Source organism: Ranitomeya variabilis, chromosome 2, assembly GCF_051348905.1.
Source record: "Ranitomeya variabilis isolate aRanVar5 chromosome 2, aRanVar5.hap1, whole genome shotgun sequence".
Taxonomy (NCBI): Eukaryota; Metazoa; Chordata; class Amphibia; order Anura; family Dendrobatidae; genus Ranitomeya; species Ranitomeya variabilis.
The window spans coordinates 28,708,438-28,723,660 of record NC_135233.1 but is presented as its reverse complement, the minus strand read 5'-3'; the positions used below and the strand labels follow the sequence as shown (position 1 = coordinate 28,723,660).

General features: G+C 45.9%; 1 protein-coding gene across 3 annotated transcripts in view; it reads left to right on the top strand.

The window, feature by feature from the left end:
• SUSD4 (sushi domain containing 4) overlaps window positions 1–15,223 on the top strand; it is a 157,099-nt gene that overhangs the window by 55,661 nt on the left and 86,215 nt on the right. For all 3 annotated transcript variants that reach the window (XM_077282202.1, XM_077282200.1, XM_077282201.1), the window contains exon 3: window positions 6,313–6,522. In XM_077282202.1, the coding sequence (XP_077138317.1) occupies window positions 6,313–6,522 (210 nt within the window). The remainder of the gene's footprint in view (window positions 1–6,312; window positions 6,523–15,223) is intronic.

Here is a 15,223-nt window from a genome sequence, read left to right as displayed (position 1 = left end):
CGGTGAAATGAGAGGAAGGCACACACATAGAGATGATATATATAGGTTCAGCAAATTGAGGCCCGCTGTAAACTAGAAAGCAGAACGATACAAAAGGGGTCTGAGCGGTCAGCAAAAAACCCTAATCAAAAAACCATCTTGAGATTACAAGAACCCATGTGCCAACTCATGGCACATGGGGAGAACCTCAGTCCACTAGAGCTACCAGCTAGCATAGAGACATAATAAGCAAGCTGGACAAAAAAAACAACAACTGAAAATCAGCACTTAGCTTATCCTGAAAGATCTGAGAGCAGGTAGGCAGGAACCAAACAGAGCACATCTGAATACATTGATAGCCGGCAAGGGAATGACAGAAAGGCCAGGTAAAATAGGAAACACCCAGCCTCTGATGGACAGGTGGAAACCAAAGGCCGCAACCCACCAAAGTCACCCAGTACCAGCAGTAACCACCAGAGGGAGCCCACAAACAGAATCCACAACAGTACCCCCCCCCTTGAGGAGGGGTCACCGAACCCTCACGAGAACCCCCAGGGCGATCAGGGTGAGCTCTATGGAAGGCGTGGACCAAATCAGTCGCATGAACATCGGAGGCGACCACCCAGGAATTATCCTCCTGACCATAACCCTTCCACTTAACCAAATACTGGAGTTTGCGTCTGGAAACACGAGAATCCAAGATCTTCTCAACAACATACTCCAATTCTCCCTCCACCAGCACCGGAGCAGGAGGCTCAACCGAAGGAACAACGGGCACCTCATACCTCCGCAACAACGACCGATGGAACACATTATGAATAGCAAACGATGCTGGGAGATCCAAACGAAAAGATACAGGGTTAAGAATCTCCGAGATCCTATAAGGACCGATGAACCGAGGCTTGAACTTAGGAGAAGAGACCTTCATAGGGACAAAACGAGAAGACAACCACACCAAATCCCCAACAAGAAGTCGGGGACCCACGCGGCGACGGCGATTAGCAAACTGCTGAGTCTTCTCCTGAGATAACTTCAAATTGTCCACCACCTGGTTCCAAATCTGATGCAGCCTGTCCACCACCATGTCCACTCCAGGACAATCCGAAGACTCCACCTGACCAGAGGAAAAACGAGGATGAAACCCCGAATTACAAAAAAAAGGAGAGACCAACGTGGCAGAACTAGCCCGATTATTAAGAGCAAATTCGGCCAGTGGCAAAAAAGCAACCCAGTCATCTTGATCAGCAGAAACAAAACACCTCAAATAAGTTTCCAAGGTCTGATTAGTTCGCTCCGTCTGGCCATTCGTCTGAGGATGGAATGCAGACGAGAAAGACAAATCAATGCCCATCTTGGCACAAAACGTCCGCCAAAATCTAGACACAAACTGGGATCCCCTGTCAGAAACGATATTCTCCGGAATCCCATGCAAACGAACCACGTTCTGAAAAAATAAAGGGACCAACTCAGAGGAGGAAGGCAACTTAGGCAAGGGCACCAAATGAACCATCTTAGAAAAGCGGTCACACACAACCCAGATAACGGACATTTTCTGTGAAACCGGGAGATCAGAAATAAAATCCATGGAGATGTGCGTCCAAGGCCTCTTCGGGATGGGCAAGGATAACAACAACCCACTGGCCCGAGAACAGCAAGGCTTAGCTCGAGCACACACTTCACAAGACTGCACAAAGGTACGCACATCCCTAGACAAGGAAGGCCACCAAAAAGACCTGGCCACCAAGTCTCTAGTACCAAATATTCCAGGATGACCAGCCAACACAGAAGAATGGACCTCGGAGATGACTCTACTGGTCCAATCATCCGGAACAAACAGTCTTTCTGGTGGACAACGATCCGGTTTATCCACCTGAAACTCCTGCAATGCACGTCGCAAGTCTGGGGATACGGCGGACAATATTACCCCATCCCTAAGGATACCAGTAGGCCCAGAGTCTCCAGGAGAGTCAGGCACAAAACTCCTGGAAAGAGCATCTGCCTTCACATTCTTTGAACCTGGCAGGTATGAAACCACGAAATTGAAACGAGAAAAAAACAACGACCAACGAGCCTGTCTAGGATTCAAACGCCTGGCAGACTCAAGGTAAATGAGATTCTTGTGATCAGTCAAGACCACCACACGATGTTTAGCACCCTCAAGCCAATGACGCCACTCCTCAAATGCCCACTTCATGGCCAAAAGCTCCTGATTACCCACATCATAATTGCGCTCGGCGGGCGAGAATTTTCTAGAGAAGAAAGCACATGGCTTCATCACCGAGCCATTAGAACTTCTCTGTGACAAAACCGCCCCCGCTCCAATCTCGGAAGCATCAACCTCAACCTGAAAAGGAAGTGAAACATCTGGTTGACACAACACAGGAGCAGAAGAAAACCGGCGCTTAAGTTCCTGAAAGGCCTCCACGGCCGCAGGAGACCAATCAGCAACATCAGCACCCTTTTTAGTCAAATCAGTCAAAGGTTTAACAATACTGGAAAAATTAGCAATGAACCGACGATAAAAATTAGCAAACCCCAAGAACTTCTGAAGGCTCTTAACAGATGTAGGTTGTGTCCAGTCACAAATCGCCTGAACCTTGACGGGATCCATCTCAATAGTAGAAGGAGAAAAAATGTACCCCAAAAAAGAAATCTTCTGGACTCCGAAGAGACACTTTGAGCCCTTCACAAACAGAGAATTGGCCCGCAGAACCTGAAACACCTTCCTGACCTGTAGAACATGAGACTCCCAGTCATCAGAAAACACCAAAATATCATCCAAATACACAATCATAAACTTATCCAGATATTCACGGAAAATATTGTGCATAAAGGACTGAAAGACTGACGGAGCATTGGAGAGTCCAAAAGGCATTACCAAATACTCAAAATGGCCCTCAGGCGTATTAAATGCGGTTTTCCACTCATCACCCTGTTTTATCCGCACCAGATTATACGCACCGCGAAGATCTATCTTAGTGAACCACCTAGCCCCCTTAATGCGAGCAAACAAATCAGTCAATAATGGCAATGGATACTGATACTTGACTGTAATCTTATTCAGAAGGCGATAATCTATACAAGGCCTTAGGGAACCATCTTTTTTTGCCACGAAAAAAAAACCTGCTCCCAGAGGGGACGAAGATGGACGAATATGTCCCTTTTCCAAGGACTCCTTAATATAATTCCGCATAGCAGTATGCTCTGGCAGTGACAGATTAAATAAACGACCCTTAGGGAACTTACTGCCAGGAATCAATTCTATAGCACAGTCACAATCTCTATGCGGAGGGAGCGAATTGAGCTTAGGCTCCTCAAAAACATCCCTATAGTCAGACAAAAACGCAGGGATCTCAGAAGGAGTAGATGAAGCGATTGAAATCGGAGGTGCATAATCATGAACCCCCTGACATCCCCAGCTTAACACAGACATTGTTTTCCAGTCCAGGACAGGATTATGAGTTTGTAACCATGGCAGACCAAGCACTAGTACATCATGTAAATTATACAGTACAAGGAAGCGAATCACCTCCTGATGAACGGGAGTCATGCGCATGGTCACTTGTGTCCAATACTGCAGTTTATTCATAGCCAATGGTGTAGAGTCAATTCCCTTCAGAGGAATAGGAACTTCCAGAGGTTCCAGACTAAAACCGCAGCGTTTAGCAAATGACCAATCCATAAGTCTCAGGGCAGCGCCCGAATCCACATAGGCATCGACGGAAATGGAAGACAGTGAAAAAATCAGAGTCACAGACAAAATGAACTTAGGCTGCAGAGTACCAATGGCAAAAGATTTATCAACCCTTTTTGTGCGTTTAGAGCATGCTGATATAACATGAGCTGAATCACCACAATAAAAACACAATCCATTTTTCCGCCTATAATTTTGCCGTTCACTTCTGGACTGAATTCTATCACATTGCATAGTCTCAGGTGCCTGTTCAAAAGACACCGCCAACTGGTGCACGGGTTTGCGCTCCCGTAAACGCCTATCAATCTGAATGGCCATAGCCATCGACTCATTCAGACCTGTAGGCGTAGGGAACCCCACCATAATATCCTTAATGGCCTCGGAAAGACCATTTCTGAAGTTTGCAGCCAGGGCGCACTCATTCCACTGAGTAAGCACCGACCATTTCCGAAATTTTTGACAATATATTTCCGCTTCATCATACCCCTGAGAGAGGGCTAATAAAGCCTTTTCAGCCTGAATCTCCAGGTTGGGTTCCTCATAGAGCAATCCCAATGCCAGAAAAAACGCATCCACATTGAGCAATGCAGGATCCCCTGGTGCCAATGCAAATGCCCAATTCTGAGGGTCGCCCCGTAGGAACGATATAACAATCTTGACCTGTTGAGCAGGGTCTCCAGAGGAGCGAGATTTTAAAGAAAGAAACAATTTACAATTGTTCCTGAAATTCAGGAAGGTAGATCTATCTCCAGAAAAGAACTCTGGAATAGGAATTCTAGGTTCAGACATGGGAGTGTGAACAACAAAATCCTGTATGTTTTGAACTTTTGCCGCGAGATTACTCAGGCTGGAAGCCAAACTCTGGACATCCATGTTAAACAGCTAATATCAGAGCCATTCAAGGGTTAAGAGGAGGTAAGAAGCAGCTAGACAGCAATTAAGGGCTAGGCAGCAAAACTCTGAAGGAAAAAAATAAAATAAAAAAAAAATAAAAAATTTCCCTTAAACACTTCTTTTTCTCCTGCTTCAGCCCAAACAATTAACACTTTGTGGGCCGGCTATACTGTCATGAATCCCAATGGCTAGGGATAGCAAGGGACAAGCAAAGTAATACAAAATATCGGACGAGCTCTAGGGTGATGGAACCTGGGCTGACCGCTGCCCTACGCCTGACAAACGCAACTAGAGATAGCCAGGGAGCGTGCCTACGTTGGTTCTAGACGCCACGCACCAGCCTAAGAGCTAACTAGTACTGCAGAGAAAATAAGACCTCACTTGCCTCCAGAGGAATGAACCCCAAAAGGTATAGTTGCCCACCACATGTATTGACGGTGAAATGAGAGGAAGGCACACACATAGAGATGATATATATAGGTTCAGCAAATTGAGGCCCACTGTAAACTAGAAAGCAGAACGATACAAAAGGGGTCTGAGCGGTCAGCAAAAAACCCTAATCAAAAAACCATCCTGAGATTACAAGAACCCATGTGCCAACTCATGGCACATGGGGAGAACCTCAGTCCACTAGAGCTACCAGCTAGCATAGAGACATAATAAGCAAGCTGGACAAAAAAACCAACAACTGAAAATCAGCACTTAGCTTATCCTGAAAGATCTGGGAGCAGGTAGGCATGAACCAAACAGAGCACATCTGAATACATTGATAGCCGGCAAGGAAATGACAGAAAGGCCAGGTAAAATAGGAAACACCCAGCCTCTGATGGACAGGTGGAAACCAAAGGCCGCAACCCACCAAAGTCACCCAGTACCAGCAGTAACCACCAGAGGGAGCCCACAAACAGAATCCACAACATCACCTATTGTGAATGGTGGATCCTGGGTTATCTACTTTATATAGAGGTGTTATTAGTCATTGTACATGAGGAGGAGGTGAGCTGTGACATCACCTGTTGTGAATGGTGGATCCTGTGTTATCTACTGTATATAGAAGTGTTATCAGTCATTGTACAGGAGGAGGAGGTGAGCTGTGACATCACCTATTCTGAATGGTGGATCCTGTGTTATCTACTGTATATAGAGGTGTTATCAGTCATTGTACAGGAGGAGAAGGTGAGCTGTCATATCACCTATTGTGAATGGTGGATCCTGTGTTATCTACTGTATATAGAGGTATTATCAGTAATTGTTAAGGAGGAGGAGGTGAGCTGTGACATCACCTATTGTGAATGGTGGATCCTGTGTTATCTACTGTATATAGAGGTGTTATCAGTCATTGTACAGGAGGAGGAGGTGAGCTGTGACATCGCCTGTTTTAAATGGTGGATCCTGGGTTACCAAATATATAAAGGTTTTATAGAGGTACTGTATTAGAGGTATTATAATTCTGCCTGTGATGATAATGAGACTGCTGAGAAGTGATCTTTACAGAACAGGAAGTGTCAGCCCGTATCGAGTCTTCTCCCCACATGTCGCAGAACATGCCCACAACACTCTTATTTTTTACAGAAGTTAATAGGTTGTTTCATTGGTCACTATGATTTCTCCTATAATCAAACATAAAAATATACAATCCAAAAATACAGCAATTAGAAACAAAAAGTAAATTTCTTATTCAGCCTTTTCTATCCTTTTCTTACATCCTATCCTAATTTCAATATTTTGTTTATTATTTCTGTTAGGGTTTGATGATATCAGCTCCTGCCCTGTACTGGACGTTCCAGAAAATGGTTACAGGACTCAGATCAAGAGTGTCTCTGAAATTGCTATCGTCCGGTTCCACTGTCAGAATGGATATAGACTCAAGGGTCCTTTGAAGAAGACGTGCGTGCTGCTCAATAACGGCTCGCTGTCATGGCGGCCGAGCGACACACCAGTGTGCCTAGAACAAGGTGAGACCAGGAGCCTTCATTACAGACTCCTACATTTACAGCTATCATTAATGTTACTGATATTTTCTGCCTCTGCGTCACCGTCGTCACTGAATTCTGAGCACAATCACAGAACTTTTAGACAAGAGAGAAAGACATGGATTGCCACATCCTCAACCTCCAGTTCTTTCCATGCGCCCACACAGAAATAGCGCTGTTAGTGAAGCTACTTAGTGTTCCGTCCCACTGAGACCCCCGTCACCACGCAGAATGACGCTGCACAACGCCCCTCAACACAGTATGATGTCCCCAGCACAGTATGAAGCCTCCACACACAATATGATGGCTCCCAAGCTCAGCGTGATGCCCCCACAGATCTCCCCACGCAGTATGATGCCCCCAGCACAGTATGAAGCCCCACTCACAATATGATGGCTCCCATTCACAGTATGATGCCCCCAGCACAGTATGAAGCCGCACTCACAATATGATGGCTCCCATTCACAGTATGATGCCCCCAGCACAGTATGAAGCCCCCACACACAATATGATGGCTCCCATTCACAGTGTGATGCCCCCACAGATCTCCCCACACAGTATGATGCCCCCAGCACAGTATGAAGCCCCCACACAATATGATGTCTCCCATGCACAGTGTGATGCCCCCACAGATCTCCCCACACAGTATGATGCCCCCAGCACAGTATGAAGCATCCACACACAATATGATGGCTCCCGTGCACAGTGTGATGCTGCCACAGATCTCCCCACACAGTATGATGCCCCCAGCACAGTATGAAGCCTCCACACATAATGATGGCTACCATGCACAGTGTGATGCCCCCACAGATCTCCCCACAAAGTACGATGCCCCCAGCACAGTATGAAGCCTTCTCACGCAATATGATGGCTCCCAAGCTCAGCGTGATGCCCCCACAGATCTCCCCACACAGTATGATGCCCCCAGCACAGTATAAAGCCTTCTCATACAATATGATGGCTCCCATGCACAGTTTGATGCTCCCACAGATCTCCCCACACAGTATGATGCCCCCAGCACAGTATGAAGCCTCCACACACAGTATGATGGCTCCAATGCACAGTGTGATGCCCCCACAGATCTCCCCACACAGTATGATGCCCCCAGCACAGTATGAAGCCTCCACACATAATATGATGGCTCCCATGGACAGTGTGATGCTCCCACAGATCTCCCCACGCAGTATGATGCCCGCAGCACAGTATGAAGCCATCTCACACAATAAGATGGCTCCCAAGCTCAGCGTGATGCCCCCACAGATCTCCCCACACAGTATGATGCCCCCACACACAATATGATGGCTCCTATGCACAGTGTGATGCCCCACAGATCTCCCCACACAGTATGATGCCCCCCAGCACAGTATTAAGCCCCCCCACACAATGTGATGGCTCCAAAGCTCAGTGTGATGCCCCCACAGATTTCCCCACACAATATGATGCCCCCTGCACAGTATCAATCCCCACACACAATATGATAGCTCCCATGTACAGTGTGATGCCCCCACAGATCTCCCCACACAGTATGATGGCCCCCAAAAGCCCCCCCACACACAGTATGCATCCCCTCTAGCCCCCCCCCAGCAATAATGTAATGTAATGTAATACACCTGTCCTCGGTATCACAAGCTATGCTTCCTTCATTTCGGTTCACTTCCATCTGTTGCGCTCCACGTCAGGTTTTGCAGGTTGCCCAATGTGTCTCAGTGATGTCATCCTCCTAATCCTATTTAACGCCAATTAGGACACAAACCAGGTCTTAAGATTGAGACTCTAGACTTCGGTTTGGTTTGCTCCACCTTCTGTGGTTTACTTGCTTTCATCCCTGCTAGGTTCCTCTAAGTACGTTTTGCTGCTCCTAAGATTCCTTAGAGGGCCAAGTCCTCGCTTCCCACATGCATTCCTGTTTACTGCCCCAATGCTTAGGGTCCAGACATGAAGTTGAGGCTATGTGCACACAGTTCGGTTTTTTTTTTTGCATTTTCGTGGAATTTTTTTCTGCGCAGAAATGGGCCAAAAACGCTATGGAATCCTTATGCAAGCTAATTCAATGTCAATCCAGCAGTGCGTTTTTTTCTGCAGCATGTCAATTTGTGCGTTTCTGCAACGTTTTTCACCCATTGACTTCAATTGAGTCAGTCTAATCCGCAGCAAAAACGCAGGTCTAAAAATGTTTGCAGATTTGCTAAGTTTTTGTTTTGCGTTTTACCGGCTTCCTATGGTGCCATCTGTGTGACAGCGTGGGAAACACCGATGCGGTGGTTCTTATATTCCGTAACGCAACCACCGGTAAGACCGTCGGTCAGAGCACTGCGGGGTCATGCTGTCGGATGTCAGCGTGACCCCACAGCTCTGACTGTGACCCACAGCGGTGACCTGCGGTAAAAAGCTTATCACAGGCCAGCAGGAGTGGACTGATTAGACTACTCCTCCAATCGGGCTACGTCTGCTGTCACTGATAACTGATGGCAGTTGTCTCATCTGCCAGCGCCTATGCTCAGAGTAAAAAAAAATAAAAAAGCCAAATCTACAATGCCCTCATCTACTAGAAATAATTAACAATAATAAACCACCATATATTCACCTGTCAGCCATAGTCCATGTAATCCAGAGTGTCCCACAGCGATCTCACGTGTACAACTGTCACATCGGGAGCTCTTACGGCACCGCTGCGTGAGAACTTTTTCACGCAGCAGTGGTTACGTAAGGGAGATCACCGCTCCTCCTTCATGTTTCGGAGGCTTTGAATTTGGACTTTTCACGGCTTTTTAGAAAGTATTTCCCTAAATCCCGAAGTATGTGAGACTTCAAGACTTTACCAGCCGGCGCTGGAGCTCCACAAGGACACATCAGGAGACACCGAAGCCACGTGGAGAGCTGAAACCAATGTAAGGAAGTTTGCTTTCAGTAATGTTTAAATTTCGTTTGACCCATATTGGCACGTTGGCTCGGCCTCTGCTAAGAGCATCACCCTTGTTCTCTGGTCCTATAGGTGTATGGCTCTTATAAAACATTACAAACAATAAAAAAAAACCTTCACAAACTCCGCACAAACTGAACTGTGGCCTCCACACCTTCCACAGCCGCTAATGGGAGAGTCCTGGCGCATTAATCTTAATTAAGTTTAAATAGATTTTAATTATAAACATGTATTATCTCCGCTGTGATCTCCTACCAAATCCAAGTGAAATTTGCATTCTATTATCTTGTGAGGAAAATAATGTTCTCCTTGTGCCAAGAAAGGAAAATAGGTTTTATTGATCAGAGAAAAAAGCAGAACAATAAAGTAGCCCGAGCCCCATGGTCTAAAAATATCTATCACCACAAGGAGAAATCTTGCTTACCATGGATAGATAAAGAGATAGATAGATGCATCCATATAGTAATAGTGCCCCCATTGTACCTCCATATAGTAGTATTGCCCCCATTGTGCCTCCATATAGTAATAGTGCCGTCATTGTGCCTCCATATAGTAATAGTGCCCCCATTGCGCTTCTACATAGTAATAGTACCCCCTCTATGCGTCCATTTAGTAATTGTGCGCCCATATAGTAATAGTGCCCCCATTGTGCCTCCATATAGTAATAGTGCCCCCATTGTGCCTCCATATAGTAATAGTGCCCCCTTTGTGCCTCCATATAGCAATAGTGCGCCCTCTATGCATCGATTTAGTAATTGTGCTCCCATATAGTAATAGTGCCCTTGCTGTTTAGAAATAGTGCCTCCTTTTGCTTCCATTTAGAAGTAGCACCCCCTCTGTGACTCAGTGTGGTAAGAGCACCCCTCCCTAGGTCTTCACACAGTAATTGTGTCCTCACTGTGTCTCCAGATATGATAACTGCCCTCTCTATGCCTCCATATATTAACAGCACCCCCCTTTTGCCTCCATATAGTAATCGTGACCTCTCTGTGTCTACAAATAGTAGTAGTACCCCTTTTTGTGGCACTGTATAGTAATGATACCTGCCATTGTGCCTCTGTATCATAATTGTACCCCCATTGTGCTTCCATATAGTCATAGCACCCCTTTCTGCCTCCGTATAGTAATAATATTCTCTCTGCTTCTCCATATAGTAAGAGTACCCCTCCCTGTGTTTCCACATAGTAAGAGTGCACTTGCTTTGCCTCCACATAATAATGATTCCCCGTCGATTCCTCCATATAATAATGATGCCCCATGGGTTCCATATAGTACTAGTGCCCCCCCTCTGTGCCGCCATATAGTTATATTGCCCCCTACATTCTTCCATATAGTAATAGCGCCCCCTCTATGACTCTATATAGTAATGGTGCCGCCATTATGCCCTCATACAGTTATAGAGCCTCCATTTAGTTATAGTGCCCCCTGTATGCCTCCATTTAGAGACCAAAACATCCAACACTGCGGAGACACCATCACGTGCTTCTCAACGCAGTGATCCAGAACACTGCCCCCATCCCTTATGGGAAATATGCAAACGCATGTAAAGTAAGCTGCGGAGACACCATCACGTGTTTCTCAACACAAGCAATGAATAGCCAGGCCTTTCTCCGGGAAGGAACAACCACGGGAAGGGCAGCATCCAATAAAGGAGGATATCCAATAAAGGAAGACCACCTATGCCAAGCATGGTATCCATCCACAAACAGCTGTTTCGGGCTTTTTGCCCCTCATCAGTGTGGAGTAGGAAACTGGCTATTATGAACAGTGCCTGGTGAAAGGCTATGAAGGAACAGATGAATGACCTCGGGGAGACCAAAACATCCAACACTGCGGAGACACCATCACGTGCTTCTCAACGCAGTGATCCAGAACACTGCCCCCATCCCTTATGGGAAATATGCAAACGCATGTAAAGTAAGCTGCGGAGACACCATCCCGTGTTTCTGAACGCAAGCAATGAATAGCCAGGCCTTTCTCCGGGAAGGAACAACCACGGGAAGGACAGCATCCAATAAAGGAGAATATCCAATAAAGGAAGACCACCTATGCAAAGCATGGTATCCATCCACAAACAGCTGTTTCAGGGTTTTTGCCCCTCATCAGTGTGGAGTAGGAAACTGGCTATTATGAGCAGTGCCTGGTGAAAGGCTATGAAGGAACAGATGAATGACCTCGGGGAGACCAAAACATCCAACACTGCGGAGACAACATCACGTGTTTCTCAACGCAGTGATCCAGAACACTGCCCCCATCCCTTATGGGAAATATGCAAACGCATGTAAAGTAAGCTGCGGAGACACCATCACGCTTTTCTGAACGCAAGCAATGAATAGCCAGGACTTTCTCCGGGAAGGAACAACCACGGGAAGGGCAGCATCCAATAAAGGAGAATATCCAATAAAGGAAGACCACCTGTGCCAAGCATGGTATCCATCCACAAACAGCTGTTTCGGGGGTTTTGCCCCTCATCAGTGTGGAGTAGGAAACTGGCTATTATGAGCAGTGCCTGGTGAAAGGCTATGAAGGAACAGATGAATGACCTCGGGGAGACCAAAACATCCAACACTGCGGAGACACCATCACGTGTTTCTCAACGCAGTGATCCAGAACACTGCCCCCATCCCTTATGGGAAATATGCAAACGCATGTAAAGTAAGCTGCGGAGACACCATCACGTGTTTCTGAACGCAAGCAGAAACCAGGGATTCAAGCTTGAGGAGGATAATTTGCATATTCCAGGTGCCTTTTGGGAAAAGCGAAGAGTCTCCCTCAGCAAGAAGATCGTTGGGTACAGCCGGGACCAGCTGCTTGGAAAGCATCACCAAACCAGGGATTCAAGCTTGAGGAGGATAATTTGCATATTCCAGGTGCCTTCTGGGAAAAGCGAAGAGTCTCCCTCAGCAAGAAGATCGTTGGGTACAGCCGGGACCAGCTGCTTGGAAAGCATCACCAAACCAGGGATTCAAGCTTGAGGAGGATAATTTGCATATTCCAGGTGCCTTCTGGGAAAAGCGAAGAGTCTCCCTCAGCAAGAAGATCGTTGGGTACAGCCGGGACCAGCTGCTTCGAAAGCATCACCAAACCAGGGATTCAAGCTTGAGGAGGATAATTTGCATATTCCAGGTGCCTTCTGGGAAAAGCGAAGAGTCTCCCTCAGGAAGAGTCTCCCTCAGTAAGAAGATCGTTGGGTACAGCCGGGACCAGCTGTTTGGAAAGCATCACCAAAGAATTTTTGCCTGTAGGACATTATTGCAAGAAAGCTTGGCTGAGTAGATTACACAAGAAGGAAAACACACAGCAAGTCAGCAGGATCTAGGAGCAACATGGCAGATGTGACAACCTACATGGTGAGCTGCAGCATGTGCTACATGTTCGCAGATCGACCAGAAGAATCCAATTTCACCTGTCAGAAGTGTAGACTAGTGGCCCTATTAGAAGAAAAGGTGCGGGGTCTGGAAGAAAGAATAGCAACTTTGAAACTCATCAAAGAGAATGAAGACTTCCTAGACAGAACAGAAGCATCTCTACTGGTCACAGAAGGTGAAAAAAGTGTCAGAGAACCTCCAAAAGCAGATGAGTGGAAGCATGTGACCAAAAGAAGCAAGAAGACCATGGAGAAATCACCAACCACACAACTGAAGAACCGATATCAAATCTTTGTAGAGGTTGAAGATGGCACACCTAAGGATGAAGCACTACCAGCAAGCAAAAAAGAAAAGGGTACGCAGCAACAAGTGACAGCAAAAAGTACAGCCAAGAAGCAACGAAGAGTGGTGGTGGTGGGAGACTCACTACTGAGAGGCACAGAAGCAGCCATCTGCAGACCGGACATAACCGCAAGAGAAGTATGCTGCCTTCCAGGTGCGATGATCAAGGATGTGACTGATAGGATACCAAAGCTCTTCAGCTCCAAGGACGTCCACCCATTTCTTCTGATACATGTTGGCACCAATGACACTGCAAGGAAGGACCTACCGACAATCTGCAAGGACTTTGAAGAGTTGGGGAAGAAAGTAAAGGAACTGGATGCACAGGTAGTTTTTTCTTCTATCCTTCCAGTAGACGGGCATGGCACCAGGAGATGGAACAGGATCCTTGATGCGAACAACTGGCTAAGACGATGGTGCAGACAACAAGGATTCGGATTCCTGGACCACGGTGTGAATTACTTGTACGATGGACTCCTCGCCAGAGACGGACTACACCTCAACAAACCTGGGAAACACACATTCGCCAGAAGACTCGCTACACTCATCAGGAGGGCGTTAAACTAGAAGAAGAGGGGACGGGAAGAAAAACATTAGACTCGAACAAAGAAGACCCAGGAAAACATACTCAGAAGGGAGGTAAGAACATTTCTAAAACAATCCACAGCGAGGAGATTGGAACAAAACAAAATCCTCTAAACTGCATGCTCGCAAACGCCAGAAGCCTGACAAACAAGATGGAAGAACTAGAAGCAGAAATATCTACAGGTAACTTTGACATAGTGGGAATAACCGAGACATGGTTAGATGAAAGCTATGACTGGGCAGTTAACTTACAGGGTTACAGTCTGTTTAGAAAGGATCGTAAAAATCGGAGAGGAGGAGGGGTTTGTCTCTATGTAAAGTCTTGTCTAAAGTCCACTTTAAGGGAGGATATTAGCGAAGGGAATGAGGATGTCGAGTCCATATGGGTCGAAATTCATGGAGGGAAAAATGGTAACAAAATTCTCATTGGGGTCTGTTACAAACCCCCAAATATAACAGAAATCATGGAAAGTCTACTTCTAAAGCAGATAGATGAAGCTGCAACCCATAATGAGGTCCTGGTTATGGGGGACTTTAACTACCCGGATATTAACTGGGAAACAGAAACCTGTGAAACCCATAAAGGCAACAGGTTTCTGCTAATAACCAAGAAAAATTATCTTTCACAATTGGTGCAGAATCCAACCAGAGGAGCAGCACTTTTAGACCTAATACTATCTAATAGACCTGACAGAATAACAAATCTGCAGGTGGTCGGGCATCTAGGAAATAGCGACCACAATATTGTACAGTTTCACCTGTCTTTCACTAGGGGGACTTGTCAGGGAGTCACAAAAACACTGAACTTTAGGAAGGCAAAGTTTGACCAGCTTAGAGATGCCCTTAATCTGGTAGACTGGGACAATATCCTCAGAAATAAGAATACAGATAATAAATGGAAAATGTTTAAGAACATCCTAAATAGGCACTGTAAGCGGTTTATACCTTGTGGGAATAAAAGGACTAGAAATAGGAAAAACCCAATGTGGCTAAACAAAGAAGTAAGACAGGCAATTAACAGTAAAAAGAAAGCATTTGCACTACTAAAGCAGGATGGCACCATTGAAGCTCTTAAAAACTATAGGGAGAAAAATACTTTATCTAAAAAACTAACTAAAGCTGCCAAAAAGGAAACAGAGAAGCACATTGCTAAGGAGAGTAAAACTAATCCCAAACTGTTCTTCAACTATATCAATAGTAAAAGAATAAAAACTGAAAATGTAGGCCCCTTAAAAAATAGCGAGGAAAGAATGGTTGCAGATGACGAGGAAAAAGCTAACATATTAAACACCTTCTTCTCCACGGTATTCATGGTGGAAAATGAAATGCTAGGTGAAATCCCAAGAAACAATGAAAACCCTATATTAAGGGTCACCAATCTAACCCAAGAAGAGGTGCGAAACCGGCTAAATAAGATTAAAATAGATAAATCTCCGGGTCCGGATGGCATACACCCACGAGTACTAAG